Source organism: Physella acuta, unplaced genomic scaffold (assembly GCF_028476545.2).
Source record: "Physella acuta isolate Inbredline_101_S28 unplaced genomic scaffold, ASM2847654v3 ptg000290l, whole genome shotgun sequence".
Taxonomy (NCBI): domain Eukaryota; kingdom Metazoa; phylum Mollusca; class Gastropoda; family Physidae; genus Physella; species Physella acuta.
The window spans coordinates 200,224-217,742 of NW_026731809.1; the positions used below are offsets into that span (position 1 = coordinate 200,224).

The 17,519-nt window shown below is 35.0% G+C and overlaps 1 protein-coding gene across 1 annotated transcript; it reads left to right on the top strand.

The window, feature by feature from the left end:
* Positions 1-374: 374 nt before the first annotated feature.
* Positions 375-8,257, top strand: LOC131939697 (neprilysin-1-like). The gene is made up of 12 exons (XM_059298158.1): positions 375-380; positions 1,448-1,546; positions 2,024-2,101; positions 3,086-3,189; positions 3,974-4,032; positions 4,157-4,208; positions 4,666-4,733; positions 4,890-5,026; positions 5,858-5,923; positions 6,118-6,216; positions 7,413-7,489; positions 8,158-8,257. The coding sequence occupies exons 1-12, from the start codon at positions 375-377 to the stop codon at positions 8,255-8,257; spliced, it is 945 nt and encodes a 314-aa protein (XP_059154141.1).
* Positions 8,258-17,519: the final 9,262 nt, after the last annotated feature.

Below are 17,519 nucleotides of genomic sequence, written 5' to 3' on the forward strand. Positions count from 1 at the left end.
TTTATATATTTATATATTTATATATATAAATGATATAAATGAAACTCGATATAAGTCAATTAAATACAAACTGAAACCCACGACCTCCCCTGGGTAAAAAGGTCGGTGACTGACCTAATGATGTGTTTCAGACACTGTTTGGTGTGGGAACCAAGATGGCCAACTACAGGATGTGTATCGCCAACGTTAACGGATATCTGGGCAAGGCTGTGGGGAACTTGTTCTTGAGAGATCATTTTGACAAGGATACACGGGAGAATGTAAGTAGGTCAATCCCAGGTATGGAGCAATGAAAGTAGGTCAATCATGAGACTAGAGCAATGTAAGTATGTCAATTATATGCGTTAAAGTAGGTCAACCACAGATATGGAGTAATGGAAGTAAGTCAATCACATACATGGATCGAGAGAAGTAGGTCAATAACGGGCACGGAATAAAGGAAGTAGGTCAATCATGATCCTAGAGCAATGTAAGTCGGTCAATCGCAGGCATGGATCAATAGAAGTAGGTCAATCACAGGCAAATAGCAACAGAAATAGATTAACCAGGCGCCTAGAACAATGTAAGTAGGTCATTCCCAAACACGAATAATAATACATAAATAAAAACGGATGTTATGTAAGCTTGTTTAAATTTTGATTTCAGAAATATTGATCGAAAGCCAACATTGGAATATTACTTTTTGAAAATACATGTGTAAATGATCTTTTTCGGAAGGTTCTTTATTTAATTGCAAAGATAACATTCTCCTAAGTTAAAACGGCTACAGGACATTACCCCCCTGGATATTTTCCCCCCCCGGACATTTCCCCCCCCCCGTATTTCCCCCCCCCCGGAGCAATTACCCCCCTGTCAATTACCCCCCCTGTCAATTACCCCCCCCCCCCCTCTCAAGTTAAAATCCTAACTCTAACTAGAATTGTATCCCTATATACTATTTTAATCCAAACCTTAAGAAAAAGACCAAAACCTAAGCATCCACCTTAGCCTAAAACTTCACACAAAACCAAAACCAAAGCTAGACACAACCCTAACCCTAAAACTAGCTCTAACCCTAACCCTAGCTCTAACCCTAGCCCTAACCCTAACCCTAACCCTAACCCTAACCCTAACCCTAACCCTAACCCTAACCCTAACCCTAACCCTAACCCTAACCCTAGCCCTAGCCCTAGCCCTAACCCTAACCCTAACCCTAACCCTAACTCAACCCTAACCCTAGCCCTAACCCTAACCCTAACTCTAACCCTAACCCTAGCCCTAACTCTAACCCTGTCCGGGGGGGGGGGGGGTAATGTCCTACTGGGCGGGGGGGGTAATTGACAGGGGGGTAATTGACAGGGGGGTAATTACTCTGGGGGGGGGTAATGTCGGGGGGGAAATATCCGGGGGGTAATTGACAGGGGGGAAATGCCCTGTTCCCGTTAAAACAATGTTTGTATTTTTTAAGGCCGAGGAATTAATTAAAAGTCTTCAAGCCTCGTTTAACCAATTGGTGGACGAAGTCACGTGGATGGATGACGTCACAAAGCAAGCTGCCAAGGAAAAGGTTAATTAGCTTATTTGTGTAGTGTTTTAGTATACTCAAGACAGTGTTTTATCAAAGTAATTCAACACGTGTAAAACAGCAATTTCATTATATATAGTTTTTTAAATAAATGATAACAATTTTTATGACATATGTACAAATGATATTTATGAAAAATGGTCGTCATTGTTGCTTGACAAGTACTTTGTTATAGTTTTGGTAGACACACCAATAAACACAGACACATACACAATATATATATATATATATATATATATATATATATATATATATATATATATGTATATATATATATATATATATATGTATATATATATATATATATATATATATATATATATATATATATATATATATATATATATATATATATATATATATATATATATATATATATATATATATATATATATATACATATATACTTGTAATAGAAGTTATCAGATTGACATGAATTTGTTTGTTTCTCTACCCCAGAATAATTTGATCAAGACAATCATTGGTCAACCTGACATTTTAAACAACCTCACCTTCATCGATGAGCTCTACGTCAATGTAGGTCACACACCTATGTTTTGTGTTAAGTTTTATCCTAATGTGTTGTAATTCATTCTATTCTAATCTAATTATTTTTTTTAAATGATTGCAAAATCAAAATTTAAAAATAACCCATTGTACAGATACGAGAATTATAAAACAATACAGGTTGTTCTTACAGTTATAGAAATTGATATTTCAAGTTCCTTAAAACATATTATCTGAATTAGTCTGTGGGTTTGTGGTCAGATAATGAGGCATAGTTCTGACCCTCATAAATATTTCCATTTAAGTTCATTTTCCATTATTTCCGATCTAATACGATTGTAATAGGGCTGGTAAGTAGGTCACCAACCAGTTCTATGGCTCATGCAGGTTTTATTGAGCCGTAGAACTGGTTGGTGACCTACTTACCAGCCCTATTACAATAAAAATTGAGATGAGTCAAATCAATCCTAACATGAAAGATTAGATTGTGATAGCTTGATCAGCCAAGTGAGCTGGAGTTTATGACAAATATATTCACTCAAGTTTAAACAAGACACTCTGTTAAGTGGGGGATACATTATTTGATGATTGGACCTCTGTAGCAGAGTTATTTTTAAAGCCACAAGTCAACATGTTGCCTAGCAAATTTATTTTTAGCCATGAGTGTTGTCGTCAAGTCAAGAACTGTTGGCTTGGAAAGAACACATTTTGAAATTTCAGAATAGATTTACTTCTATTTATTTATTAAATCGAAATCATAAAAAAAAATTAAAACAATACAAGTAAAAAATTATATTTTTAATCACAAAATGTCAAATGTAAGAAATATCAGAAATACTTCTACAGAATGTTGGCGCACTTGCATTGTGATAATTTATAAGATTTCCTTTGCTTATATCTACATAAAATTTAACTTTCTTATTTTTAGAATATTTTAAAACGAGTTATTTTAAAGATTTTAAAACTAATTTTGTTTTAAAACTTAAGGTCTCTTTTTTCGTTCTTCTATTTCAGTACACATACAGTCCCGATCTGTACTTTGAGAACATCGCAAACAGCTTGAAAATCTACACATTACGGGCATGGCAGTTGCTACGGCAACCGGTTCAAGAGTCTATGTAAACTTTTTTTTTTTTTTCAACAATTTAACTAGCATTAATTTTTTCATTTCAACATTAACTAGTTCTAGTTTAAAAGATAATGTTACTCAAATAAAACACAGATTGCCAAATATAAAATTATCATTATACCCAACAACAGAAAGTTATTATGATTTATACACATTATATTCAATAACTTAATGTTATTGATCTCATTACATCCAACAACATAATGTTATTGTTCGCATTTTTTTTAACAACTTAATTTTATTTTCCGCATTATATACAACAAAATAATATTGTTGTTCGCATTATATCTAAAAAAAGAATGTTATTGTTCGCATTATATTCAACAAAAGAATAACAGCAGAATGTTACTGCTCGCATTAAACCCAACAACATAATGTTATTATTCTCATTATATCCAACAACATAATGTTATTGTTCTCATTATACTCAACAAAATAATGTTGCTGTTCTCATTTACCGAACAACATAATGTTACTCTATGCATTATACCCAAAAACATATTGTTACTGTTCGCATTATACCCAACAACAAAATGGTACTGTTTGCATTTTTCCCAACAACTTAATGTTACCGTTCGCATTATACCCAACAACCTAATGTTACTGTTCGCATTATACACAACTACATAAAATTACTGTTCGCATTGTACCCAACAACCTTATGTTACTGTTCTCATTATACCCACCAGCATAATGTTACTGTTCGCATTATACCCAACAGCATAATGTTACAGTTCACACTATACCCAACAACATAATGTTACTGTTCTCAGGCCACCAGTCACAGCCAGCGATGTAAACGCGTATTACGACACCTTTGCTAATTCCATCAGTAAGGCTGAAATTGGTTTCTTACATTCATGTTTTCTATACATACCACATATTACCTATTTAAGTCTCTCATTAGGATCTGTTAAAACTACACTAGTGTCTCAATATTGATTTCTCTTCACTAGCTCTTTTGGGAGGGATACTAAGACCGCCAGTATTTAAAAAGACGTACCCCAAGTAAGTGTCTCTACAATGCAATGTTGTTATCAGATAAAAGAACAATAACAACATCAGAGTTTAATTTACTATATTATAAAAATACCCGTATCTAATATTGTTATGTTTTTTTAAATACCCGATAAATGTGTTTTTTTAAGAAGTATACTGATTAAATGTTGCTGTATTTTAAAAAGAATACTCTAATTAAATATTATTTATAAAAAAAAAGTCTGCGCAACTGTCGTATTTATTGTCTCGATTCTTATTGTCATCAGAATTTTAGGTGCAACAGTTGCTAAAACAGGTGTTGTTATTTTCGACGTTTTAGCGTCTAGTCCTCTAAATATAGCAAATATAGCAATAATTCGCTCTGTAGACGTTTACAAATAGAATGTGATATATATATATATATATATATATATATATATATATATATATATATATATATATATATATATATATATATACGTTACAGATACCTAAATTATGGATCAATAGGATCAATTATTGGACATGAATTAACTCATGGTTTTGATGACCAAGGTAAGGTGTACATGACATGGTAAATTCTGTATAATTAAATGGTGCTGTTAATTAGGTATCCGGCATCAGCATAGAACCAAACAAATTTGCGTACCTTTAACCTAACATGTAAATGTACCTGGACCCTCCCCCCCCCCCTCATCCCCCACCCCGCAGGTCGACAACGCAACAAATTTGGTCAGCTCGCCCAGTGGTGGAGCCAGACCTCCATAGAGAACTTCAACCAACAAAAAAAGTGCATCATCGAGCAGTACTCCAACTACACAGTCATGGGACCCAGTGGCCCAGTCCATGTGAGTTGAACATTGACTTCTCTGCTCATATCTTCTTTAACGTTCTTTTCAAATCTGCAAAGTTTTATCCGTGGTTTTCACGGTAGGATAGAAAATGAAAATAAACAGAAAGGCATTGTTGTAGCCAAACTGGCTAAGTGTATTTTACATAGCATTAAGGGTGATGGGAAATGGGGCTATGTGAGGTTTTTTTCTCTTGGTAGAGATTAAAAAAAAAACTGTTAAAACTGGGCTACTTTTGAAAAAATATGTAGCGGTTTCAATCTACATATTTGTAAAATTGATAACTTTAATGAAGTTGACTGTAGATTATTTATTTAACATTATTATAGGAAAATTGTAAAAATTTTCCAACAAAAATGGTCTACAAAATAAAACAAGTAATTAGTAACACAATTAGCGTATTACATCCACCAATAAATGTACCTGATTAACCCATCAACACCACCAATAAATGTACCTAATTAACCCACCACCAATAAATGTACCTAATTAACCCACCACCAATAAATGTACCTAATTAACTCACCAATAAATGAACCTACTTAACCCACCGCCAATAAATATACCTAATTAACCCACCACCAATAAATGTACCTGATTAACCCATCATCACTAATAAATGTACCTATTTAACTCATCAACACCACCAATAAATGTACCTGATTAACCCATGATCACCAATAAATGTACCTATTTAACTCATCAACACCACCAATAAATGTACCTATTTAACCCATCATCACCACCAATAAATGTACCTAATTAACCCACCACCAATAAATATACCTAATTAACTCACCACTACTAAACGACTAAACTTGTCCACAGCTGGTGGGAGGCATGTCACAAGGGGAGAACATCGCTGATAACGGGGGCCTCAAGGAATCGTTTAGGGTAGGTGGAATTGTTTGCTTCTGTATATTGGTATATGGCTTTGTAGGTCATCTATTTACTTCCTTACTTCAGAACAATTCTATTGAGCATTAAATCAAATAACCACACATTCTCAATCATACAGATATATATATATATATATATATATATATATATATATATATATATATATATATATATATATATATAAACAGGCCTACAGGAACTGGATAAAGGAACAAGGCAAAGAAGAGCCAACATTACCAGGACTTAACTTCACGGGAAACCAGTTATTCTTTGTTTCGTTTGCTCAGGTAAAATGTGTCTGTATCCTAATATATAAAAGTCCGTGTGCGCACTTCTCTCTCTCTGTCAGCAACATTTTTAAAGCGATGTGATCAGCATGTTCAGCGATATATGGGGAACTTAAAGATAAGGACTTTAGTTGAAAATAATATGATGGATGTTTTGCATGTAAAAACTAAATTTTAATTAAAGAAAAATAAAATTAAAATAAAGGCATATCCGAATGTAGAAAGATCCAACCGGAAAAGTGTTTTTGGTTGTGACAAGAACACAAAACTAATGGCGTAATCTTCTAATTTTAGAATATAAAGAAATGAACAATTTATTCAAATTTGATTTAGATCTACTTATCAAGTCGAACGCTATAAAATGTTTACGATTTTCTCGGCCTAAACTAATAGAAATTACTTTATAACAAGTTAATAAAAAGTCTAGTGACAATTTAAGCGCAATTTCCTTAATTAATTTTTTGTGACCGAACGAAAAGATATTTTTGAAAACTTTCTTCGGCAATACTGTTCTAAATTATGGCAGGAATCGATTGGTAAATGTTTCAAGTCGCTAAGTGGTCTGGTTGCCGAGATATGGGCCAAACACTGCATTTTTTCGAGGTTTTTTGGCTTTTCCGGGAAATCCAGGAAGGAATTCCGGGAATTTTTTTGGACCACAATCATCCTCGGAACTTGCTTAACATATTTGCTTTGGAACTAGTCCTCGATATTGCTTCGTTGAGGAGGAGATACGACTTAAGGCTGCGGACACACATCCATCCGGACACACATCCATCCGGACACACATCCATCCAGAAATGACGAGTTAATAATCGCAATTCCTGTACGGAAATTGCGCTAAAAAACAACATAACTACCATTGAACAGCCGGGTTTTTAACGAAATCATTTAAGTTTCTTATTCAGCGTATGCATTTAATTTGGTGTTGTGTTGACTAATAATGTAGGCCTATATAATTTGGTTTTTCTAATAGGCATTGCTAGCCTATGTTATTTTAAATGTGTGGGATTTTTAGCTATTTGCTTAATTGTTTGCTTTGTCACTAATATCGCTCAATGTGTAGTAAAGATGACTTTCACTAACGAGATGACTGTCACTAATGAGATGACTTTCACTAATGAGATGACTTTCACTAAAAAGATGACTTTCACTAATGAGATGATTTTCACTAATGAGATGACTTTCACCAACAGATCTGGTGCTCTAACAACAACCCCGCCTATTTAAACTACATGGCGACAGCAGAGGTCCACAGTCCTGGCCAGTACAGGTAGGTGCACTTTACACATTGGCAGGTACACACTTTACAGATTGGCAGGTACACACTTTACAGATTGGCAGGTAAACACTTTACACATTGGCAGGTACACACTTTACAGATTGGCAGGTACACACTTTACACATGAGCAGGTACACACTTTACACATTGGCAGGTACATACTTTACACATTGGCAGGTACACACTTTACACATTGGCAGGTACACACTTTACACAATGGCAGGTACACACTTTACACATTGGCAGGTACACACTTTACACATTGGCAGGTACACACTTTACACATTGGCAGGTACACACTTTACACATTGGCAGGTACACACTTTACACATTGGCAGGTACACTTTACACATTGGCAGGTACACTTTACACATTGGCAGGTACACACTTTACACATTGGCAGGTACACACTTTACACATTGGCAGGTACACTTTACACATTGGCAGGTACACACTTTACACATTGGCAGAGGTGTGTATCAGTACAGGTACACAAACTCATTACATGATCAGATACACACACTTTTTACATTAGCAGGTACACATACGTTCCTATGAAAAGAGTTGTAGCTATTAATTGAGCTAGACAAGTGGGCACGAACCTATAAACCCGTCAGAAAAATATCGTTAAAAATTTCTCTATTTCTTTAATCACACAGGGTTATTGGGTCTAATCAAAATTCTCTGGATTTTTCTCGTGAATTTAACTGCCCTGTCGGATCATACATGAACAGACGAGAGAAGTGTGTCATCTGGTAGCTGACATCTGGCGTTGTCATCTACAGGTCATCTAGTGTTGTTGCACCACATCGAAACTAAGCGCATCTTTTAATTTGTGTCCTAATAGTACTCTAAAGATTGTATGAAGATATATATATATATATATATATATATATATATATATATATATATATATATATATATATATATATATATATATATATATATATATATATATATAAAACCATAAAACATAGATGATGGTGTGTGTGTGTGCTGATGATATAGCAATTCTATGTATACCAAAGATACTATGTGTCTGTGCTTAACTTTGTGAGCGATATATTTTTGAAAAAAAAATGCCTTCAAACAAATTGCCAAAATGTCTAGAAACCAAATCAAATACCAAAGATATATTTTAGGGCATTGAGTTTTACCCTATTGTAAATATATATTCATTCCTTATAGAGTCGGAAATTGGCTATGATTTTTGTTTTATGAATAATGTTGAATTTAAATTCATCTATTTTACAAATTATTTATGTATTTATAATGCTATAAATATCAACTATAATCTAAACGAAAATGTCCTTGTTTAAAAATTAAAAAAAAAACATTACTTTTTGCTGTAATATTTTACCAATTTGAGAAATTGTTTTTTCTTTACGTGCATTTATAAACATGAATTTTATCAATAAAAACAGCTTTTCTAGATGATGTAATGCTTATAGAAAGATTTATTTTTATATAAAGCAACGTGTGGCTCTTTAATTTTGACATGACACTGCATATTGGACGGGACAAATGACGTGCTTGGTGTCAAGTTAATTAAACCACTTGATTTCTTTAAAGTTTGTGTGAATTGAAATGTTTTTTAACAAATAAAATATCACCTTGAAGCACACAGAACATTTTATTTTGGCAACTTCAATAAGCGAATTCTTTTTAGATTTAATTTTTCACTTGTTTATTTATATTGTATCAGAAGACACCCATGAACAGAATCAACATTGTTAAAACGTAACTATAAACCAAAAAAAAATATTTATACATATTTAACAAAAAAAATCATCATTTTTAACTTTACAATACCAATTTACATTGACAAAAATTCATGGTGCTATTAATTAATTAAAAACGTTTGGGCAATAATCAGAAGAAAAGTAACTGGCCACTCGGCCTAAGCTACAAGCGGTTAGTAAAGACAAGCATTCATGATATTGTCATTGAACAACATTATAAATAAAATCTGAAGCAGAATATTATTATGGGATATGAATTTCGTGTAGAATCTCAAGCAGAATATATGATTTCGAATTCCAAGTAAAATTTAAAGTAGATTATATGATTTGAATTCCAAATATAACCTAAAGCAGTACAATATGATATGAGATGCATTTCAAGTAGAATCTGAAGCAGAATATGGCATATGAATTACAGGTAAAATCTAAAGCAGAAAATGGAATATGAATTACAGGTAAAAGCTAACGCTGAAAATGGCATATGAATTACAGGTAAAATCTAAAGCAGAAAATGGCATATAAATTACAGGTAAAATCTAAAGCAGAAAATGGCATATGAATTACAGGTAGAACCCGAAGCAGTACTTATGATATGAGATTATATGAGATGAATTCCAAGTAAAATCTAAAGCAGCTTATGGCTTATGAATTACAGGTAGAATCTAAATCTTTATAAGCCTTTTATATATGATATGGTAGGAATACCAAGTAGAATATAAAGCAAGATATGGGGTATGAAGTAAAAGAAGAATCTACAACAGGATATGGGATTTAAAACTGAATAAAAACTAAAATGTATTAATCTACTCTAAATGGGAAAAAAGCGACAATTTACCAAACCAAAATTTAAGTTTTTGATATTCAGAAACTTAAAGCATTTAACAATCAACACAGCAATTAATTACAGAAACCTGTTATGTAAATATCAACCAACAATATAGTATAATTAAGGCACTTTAACTTAATTAAACATCACCGTCTTACTAATTACTTAGGTAAAATATCACACCATTAAAGTATCTTTTTTTTTATTTAAATAGACATTGACAGAAAACGAATGCACTAATACAATAACTGCTTGACAGCTACTAGTCAGCTTTCAAGATACGTTTTACTTCGACAACTAGAGATTTAATGACCAACTCCTAGCAGTAGTTACAGTGTCCAAGTGTTTAGATGCTAGTAGACGATTCCTTTCTTGTGTCACGAGGCATGAAGTCTACAATGTTTCTTTCGGGCATCTCTTGATGAACAAAATAGAATTTATGTAGAAAAAATTCTGAAAGAAACACTGGTTGCCTGTATTACAATTCATCCGAATAGACAACATGTGTAGTTCATCGTCTTTTCAAGTTTAATTACCTCGGCATGATGAGGATAGTGTGGTCAGCACTATGCCCAGCCGCCTTCATTTCCATAACTCAGGTACCCACAAGAGCTGGCTGGACTGAGGGTCGTCTTACAGATCTAGTCCGGGATCCGAACTCCAGACTTTCGGATTAGCAATCGTAAGCTCTACGACCCGACCACTCCGTCCAATAAAGCTGATGTAACTAGTAACATAAAAGAACACAGTATTATCGTCCTCACAAATTCAAGACGACTGCAGCTATACCGTACGTTTCGACTAAAGGCCTTCGCCAGCACCCTTCAGTCGATACGTCAAATTATACTTGTAAGTACCTACAATTTATGAGACTGATTTAATTACCACTAAGTGGTTACAGGAGAGGTCACTGGCGAGGTCAGTGGAGAGGTCACTGGAGAGGTCAGTGGAGTGACCCTTCCCTGACAGCCGCCCCTGACAGATGTGGTCTCCACAATGAGCACGACAACAACAGCCACCAACGCAGCACACACCATCACCAACAGGACGAGAAGAATCTTCTCCTTGGTAGTCAAGGCACAGCACCGTCTTCTGTTGATGGTCAAATGACAACACGTTTACAGTTGTTATGTCAAATGTCAAATGTCAACACGTTTACAGTTGTTATATCAAATGTCAAATGTCAACACGTTTACAGCTGTTATGTCAAATGTCAACACGTTTACAGCTGTTGTGTCAAATGTCAACACGTTTACAGTTGTTATGTCAAATGTCAAATGTCAAATGTCAAACTCGTCTACAGCTGTTATGTCAAATGTCAACACGTTTACAGTTGTTATGTCAAATGTCAAATGTCAACACGTTTACAGTTGTTATATCAAATGTCAAATGTCAACACGTTTACAGTTGTTATGTCAAATGTCAAATGTCAACACGTTTACAGTTGTTATATCAAATGTCAAATGTCAACACGTTTACAGTTGTTATGTCAAATGACAAATGTCAACACGTTTACAGTTGTTATGTCAAATGACAAATGTCAACACGTTTACAGTTGATATGTCAAATGACAAATGTCAACACGTTTACAGTTGATATGTCAAATGACAAATTTCAACACGTTTACAGTTGTTATGTCAAATGTCAAATGTCAAACTCGTTTACAGCTGTTATGTCAAATGTCAAATGTCAACACGTTTACAGCTGTTATGTCAAATGTCAACACATTTACAGCTGTTGTGTCAAATGTCAACACGTTTACAGTTGTTATGTCAAATGTCAAATGTCAAACTCGTTTACAGCTGTTATGTCAAATGTCAACACGTTTACAGCTGTTATGTCAAATGTCAAATGTCAACACGTTTACAGTTGTTATGTCAAATGACAAATGTCAACACGTTTACATTTGATATGTCAAATGACAAATGTCAACACGTTTACAGTTGATATGTCAAATGACAAATTTCAACACGTTTACAGTTGTTATGTCAAATGTCAAATGTCAAACTCGTTTACAGCTGTTATGTCAAATGTCAAATGTCAACACGTTTACAGCTGTTATGTCAAATGTCAACACGTTTACAGCTGTTGTGTCAAATGTCAACACGTTTACAGTTGTTATGTCAAATGTCAAATGTCAAATGTCAAACTCGTTTACAGCTGTTATGTCAAATGTCAAATGTCAACACGTTTACAGCTGTTTTGTCAAATGTCAAGTGTCATCACGTTTACAGCTGTTATGTCAAATGTCAACACGTTTACAGCTGTTATGTCAAATGTCAAATGTCAAACTCGTTTACAGCTGTTATGTCAAATGTCAACACGTTTACAGTTGATATGTCAAATGACAATGTCAACACGTTTACAGTTGATATGTCAAATGACAAATGTCAACACGTTTACAGTTGATATGTCAAATGACAAATGTCAACACGTTTACAGTTGATATGTCAAATGACAAATGTCAACACGTTTACAGTTGATATGTCAAATGACAAATTTCAACACGTTTACAGTTGTTATGTCAAATGTCAAATGTCAAACTCGTTTACAGCTGTTATGTCAAATGTCAAATGTCAACACGTTTACAGCTGTTATGTCAAATGTCAAATGTCAACACGTTTACAGCTGTTATGTCAAATGTCAACACGTTTACAGCTGTTATGTCAAATGTTTCTCATAAAATCAATACCATCATGCACCTTACCATCATTCATTTGAGAACCACTCTCCTATGTTTCTCATAAAACCTATACCATCATGCACCTTACCATCATTCATTGGAGAACCACTCTTCTATGTTTTTCATAAAACCTATACCATCATACACCTTACCTTCGATATAACCACTCTCCTATGTTTCTCATAAAACCTAAGCACCTTACCTTTGATCGTTTGAGAACCACTCTGCCATAGTTCGCATCTCTATATCCTTATAGTAGTCGCTGGGTTTCTTCACCAAGTCGCTGTTGAAGTACGCAGGGAGGTGGGTCTTCTCGTACAACGTTTGCCTCGGGGGTCGGGGGGAGTCGGGGCGTCTTCTCTCATCCTCTTTCTTCTCGTACATTTCAGTGATCTGGCCATCGTCAGGTTGGTTTTTTATTTGGCCATCGTCATGGTGGTTTTTTATTCGGCCACCAACAGGAGTATGTTCATCCTTAGATAAGTGTCCTGCAGCTTCCAAATGTTGGCCATCTTTAGAACTGGTTCCTTCAAGTATATCATGCTTATGGTCATCACCAGCTTGGTCGTATGTTTGCTCATCGTCAGGTTGGTTATATATGTACTTATCGTCAGGTTGGTTATATGTGTGTTTATCGTCAGGTTGGCTATATGTGTGTTTATGGCCAGGCTGTCCTGTTATATGGATGTCTACAGACTGTTTATATGTGTGACCAGCTTTAGAATTGCTTCCTTCAAATGTATCATCCATGTAGCAGCCTCCAGTCTTACTGTCATCAGACATTTCACACTCCTGTTGATAGTTTTGGTTGATGTTATCTAGGGCTAATTTAAACTTGTGTTGTTAAGGGCCAATCTAAACTACTATTGTAAAGGGCCATTTATATTTGACACAAATTTGAAAAGATGATGAGATGATTGTAAACGCACTTTGCATTATTTTAATTGTTCTTTAAGATGAATAAAAACCAAATCACAAAAGCATAACAAAGTGCTATAAAATAACATTAATCTTGAATCTTACAAATAATGTTGACACCACTAAGTGTTGACAGTATCAGAATTTTAACTGCTAGAAAACTTAGATTTGTTTGTAACGAAACAAATGTATGACTTACATCTAATGAACGTTAGTTTTCAACGAAAACAAATCAAATGTCACTAAGTAAAATACTTGAAGTATGTGAATTACCCTCACTAATAATGTGACGTGTGGAACTCGCTCTAACTAAAAATGTGTAGTACACTCTTAAATAACTTTTTGATCTACCTTCAACAGTTACACCACATTTTGTCATCAAGTTGACATGACCAGTACAACCAAACTGTCCAGTTGATTTCCTCTTGATCTCCTCAACAACTAATCCACTGGTTTGTCCACACAACCAACGTCATTGAACAGCTAGAACTCCATTTACTCAAGCCTCAGTGTGAAACCCAGATCCTTAAAATCACCCAACCAGTTGGTTTTAATCTCAAAGACAATAATTTCAACTGGGTTAGTGTTAGTTGAGGTTAGGAGATAAACACATCTTCTGTCTGCTGTAACACTAATCTAATCAAAGTGCTGTAAAGTTAGTTCCTTAAAGACGCGTCGCGTTAAATTTTTAACCACCACAAACCCAGCAGACACCTGAAACACTCAGTTCAGACCGTTGCAACATCTCCCAACACAGACACCAACAAGAGGGCCCATTCACACTTCAAACAAACCCGGTAATTATCGCCACTAGCTGTATAGACTCGCCTCCCTCCTTCACCCCACCCCCCTCTTTTCACACCTGGTCTCAGCCCATTAAACAACTACAGACCTTGTTTGGATCAAGCGTCACGGACTCGGAGTCAACATCTTAACACCCCCCCCCCTTTTTTTTTATAGGAAAGAACGATTGTATACATACGGTTACGGAACTCACTTTACATCTATGGTTAGAAGCAACAAAATAAACGATTACATTCACAGCTGGTCCTTGTGGCGTTAACTTGGGGTTTGGTGTAAACTATAGGCCAAAAAAATCACATACAGACCACGTAGTACCAGGGGCGTAGCGAGGGGGGGGGGGCGGGGGGTGCGGACCGCACCGGGTGACACCATTTAGGGGGGTGACACCAAGGCAAAAAATAGCAAAATATATAGAGAAAAACTCGAGGGGGGGTGCAAATCGAAAGTTTGAGGGGGGGGGGTGCAAATCGAAAACTCGAGGGGGGGGGGTGCAAATCAAAAGTTTGAGGGGGGGGGGTGCAAATCGAAAATTTGAAAGTTCGTCCCTGGGAAGGGTCTCTATGCCTAGGGGGGGTGACACCATTAAGTGCCGCACCGGGTGACACCCGACCTCGCTACGCCACTGCGTAGTACCGTGCGGGCTCAAACAACCACATACAGACGACGTGGTAATGTGTGATCCAAACAACCCCATACAGACGACGTGGTAATGCGTGATCCAAACAACCCCATACAGACGACGTGGTAATGTGTGATCCAAACAACCCCATACAGACGACGTGGTAATGTGTGATCCAAACAACCCCATACAGACGACGTGGTAATGTGTGATCCAAACAACCCCATACAGACGACGTGGTAATGTGTGATCCAAACAACCCCATACAGACGACGTGGTAATGTGTGATCCAAACAACCCCATACAGACGACGTGGTAATGTGTGATCCAAACAACCCCATACAGACGACGTGGTAATGTGTGATCCAAACAACCCCATACAGACGACGTGGTAATGTGTGATCTAAACAACCCCATACAGACGACGTGGTAATGTGTGATCCAAACAACCCCATACAGACGACGTGGTAATGTGTGATCCAAACAACCCCATACAGACGACGTAGTAGTGTATGATCCAAGACCACGGGACGATGACCTTCTTATGGCGGGTAGACAGGTCCCCTGTGAGATTACCTGACATACCTCACGTCAAACAACGACTGTTTTGTTTGTGATATTTGTACGGTGCCAACTGGTTTAATGTCACGGTGACCTAGGCCAGTCAGGTCAAGGCCACAGACCCCGTAGCTTGACAGATGAGGGTTACAATAGTGTTACATAAAATTTAAAAAAAACAACAACAAAGGAGCTACAGTGTCGACCAGATTTAACTAGGTCTAGAGTTTTGCTTGTCATCTTGTGATCAAATCTTATAACCAAATGTTTACATATTTCTAAAGAGTTTCTTCCAGGCATCTCTTGTGGGAGGGGGTGGGGGGCGAAGAAAGTCTACCGCCCCCCCCCCCCTCGAACCAGATGGAATTTATAGTAAACATATACTTTTACTAGTGTCCGCCCTCCCAGAAAAATGTAGACGCCCACCCCCCCCCTCCCCACCCCGAAAATATCAAGTGCCCCCCGGAGAAAAAAGTCTGGAAGAATCACTGGTAGTCGATGACAGCGTTTGTATAACATGCTTACAATCGAGGAATATTAGAGAGATTTTTTAAAGTCAACACAAACGAACTTACAGTCATAATCGTGTTGACTCAAGAACTAATAGCGTAGAAAAACAAATAAAGCCAATTTCTATCCCTACGTTCTTATAATATTAAAATCCTACAAAATAAATTTAAGAAGTATCGAATACTATTTGATACAAGCTTTCAAGACCATAAAAATTTAATAAAAATGTAAGTTCTCTATTGCTGTAATTGCAAAATCTGTAGTAGGTCTAGAGACTATCTAATCTACCTACCTAGTGACGAGCAGCGTTGTTGCTAATGTAGTTTTATCAATTCTTAACACACAAACAGTTATTTTTGTTTGACTGTCAATTATAGCTTGCTGTTTTAACTTCTTGTTTTCATATTTGTGTTGTGTCTCCATGTTTATGATACTTATCATGACATTTGAAGACGATTCTTATTTCTGAATTATAATAACTGTTTAAATTCACATCATTATTATTATCATTTTAAAGCAAATGTTCACCAATTAAGCTAATTAAATCTCGGACACTAAACAACAATAAGAGTACCAACTAATATTTTAGTTTGGACATAACCAAGGTCTGAACTGGCCAGAGATAGCTTCAAATCATTAATCTAACTTTTGATTGTAAGAGATACGATTCGTCTAAAATATTTCACGAATAAACCTCCTCGTTTCAATTAATTAAAATGTCGAATTGAACAAAGAGATAATCAAAAAACATCATGAAATAAGAGAGAAGTGCAACTACAAAAAAACAAGTGAATTATAAACACTATAACAAAACAAAAAGAGAAATATAAAACACAATAACGAAAAAAAGGAAAATATTAAACACAATAACAAAAAACAAAAAGATTATTATAAAACAATAACAAAAAATAAAAAAAAGAAATATAAAAAACAATAACAAAAAGTTAAATATTGAACACAATAGCACAAAACAAAAAGATATATATAAAACATAATAACAAAAACAACAAGAACAATAAAAAAACATTAACAAACAAAAGGAGTAATAAACAAAAACCCAATAAAAAATGAATATTAAAAAAAAATGAAATATAAAACACAATTTTTAAAAATTAAATATAAAAGACAATAACAAAAAAAAATAAAAATAAAAAACACAATTAAAAAAAAAGATTAATATAATACAAAATAACAACAAAAAAAACAAAAGAAAAATATAAAACACAATTTTAAAAAGTTAAATGTAAAACATGAGATTAATATAAAACACAAAAACAAATATAAAACAAAAAACAAAAATAAAAATAAAAAACACAATCACAAAAAAAACAGAAATAAAAAACACAATAACAATAAACAAA

Coding starts and splice junctions, on each gene's coding strand:
- LOC131939697 (XM_059298158.1), top strand. Junction 1,547..2,023: donor AGCAAGCTGCCAAGGAAAAG/GTTAATTAGCTT, acceptor TCTCTACCCCAG/AATAATTTGATCAAGACAAT. Junction 4,033..4,156: donor CACCTTTGCTAATTCCATCA/GTAAGGCTGAAA, acceptor TCTCTTCACTAG/CTCTTTTGGGAGGGATACTA.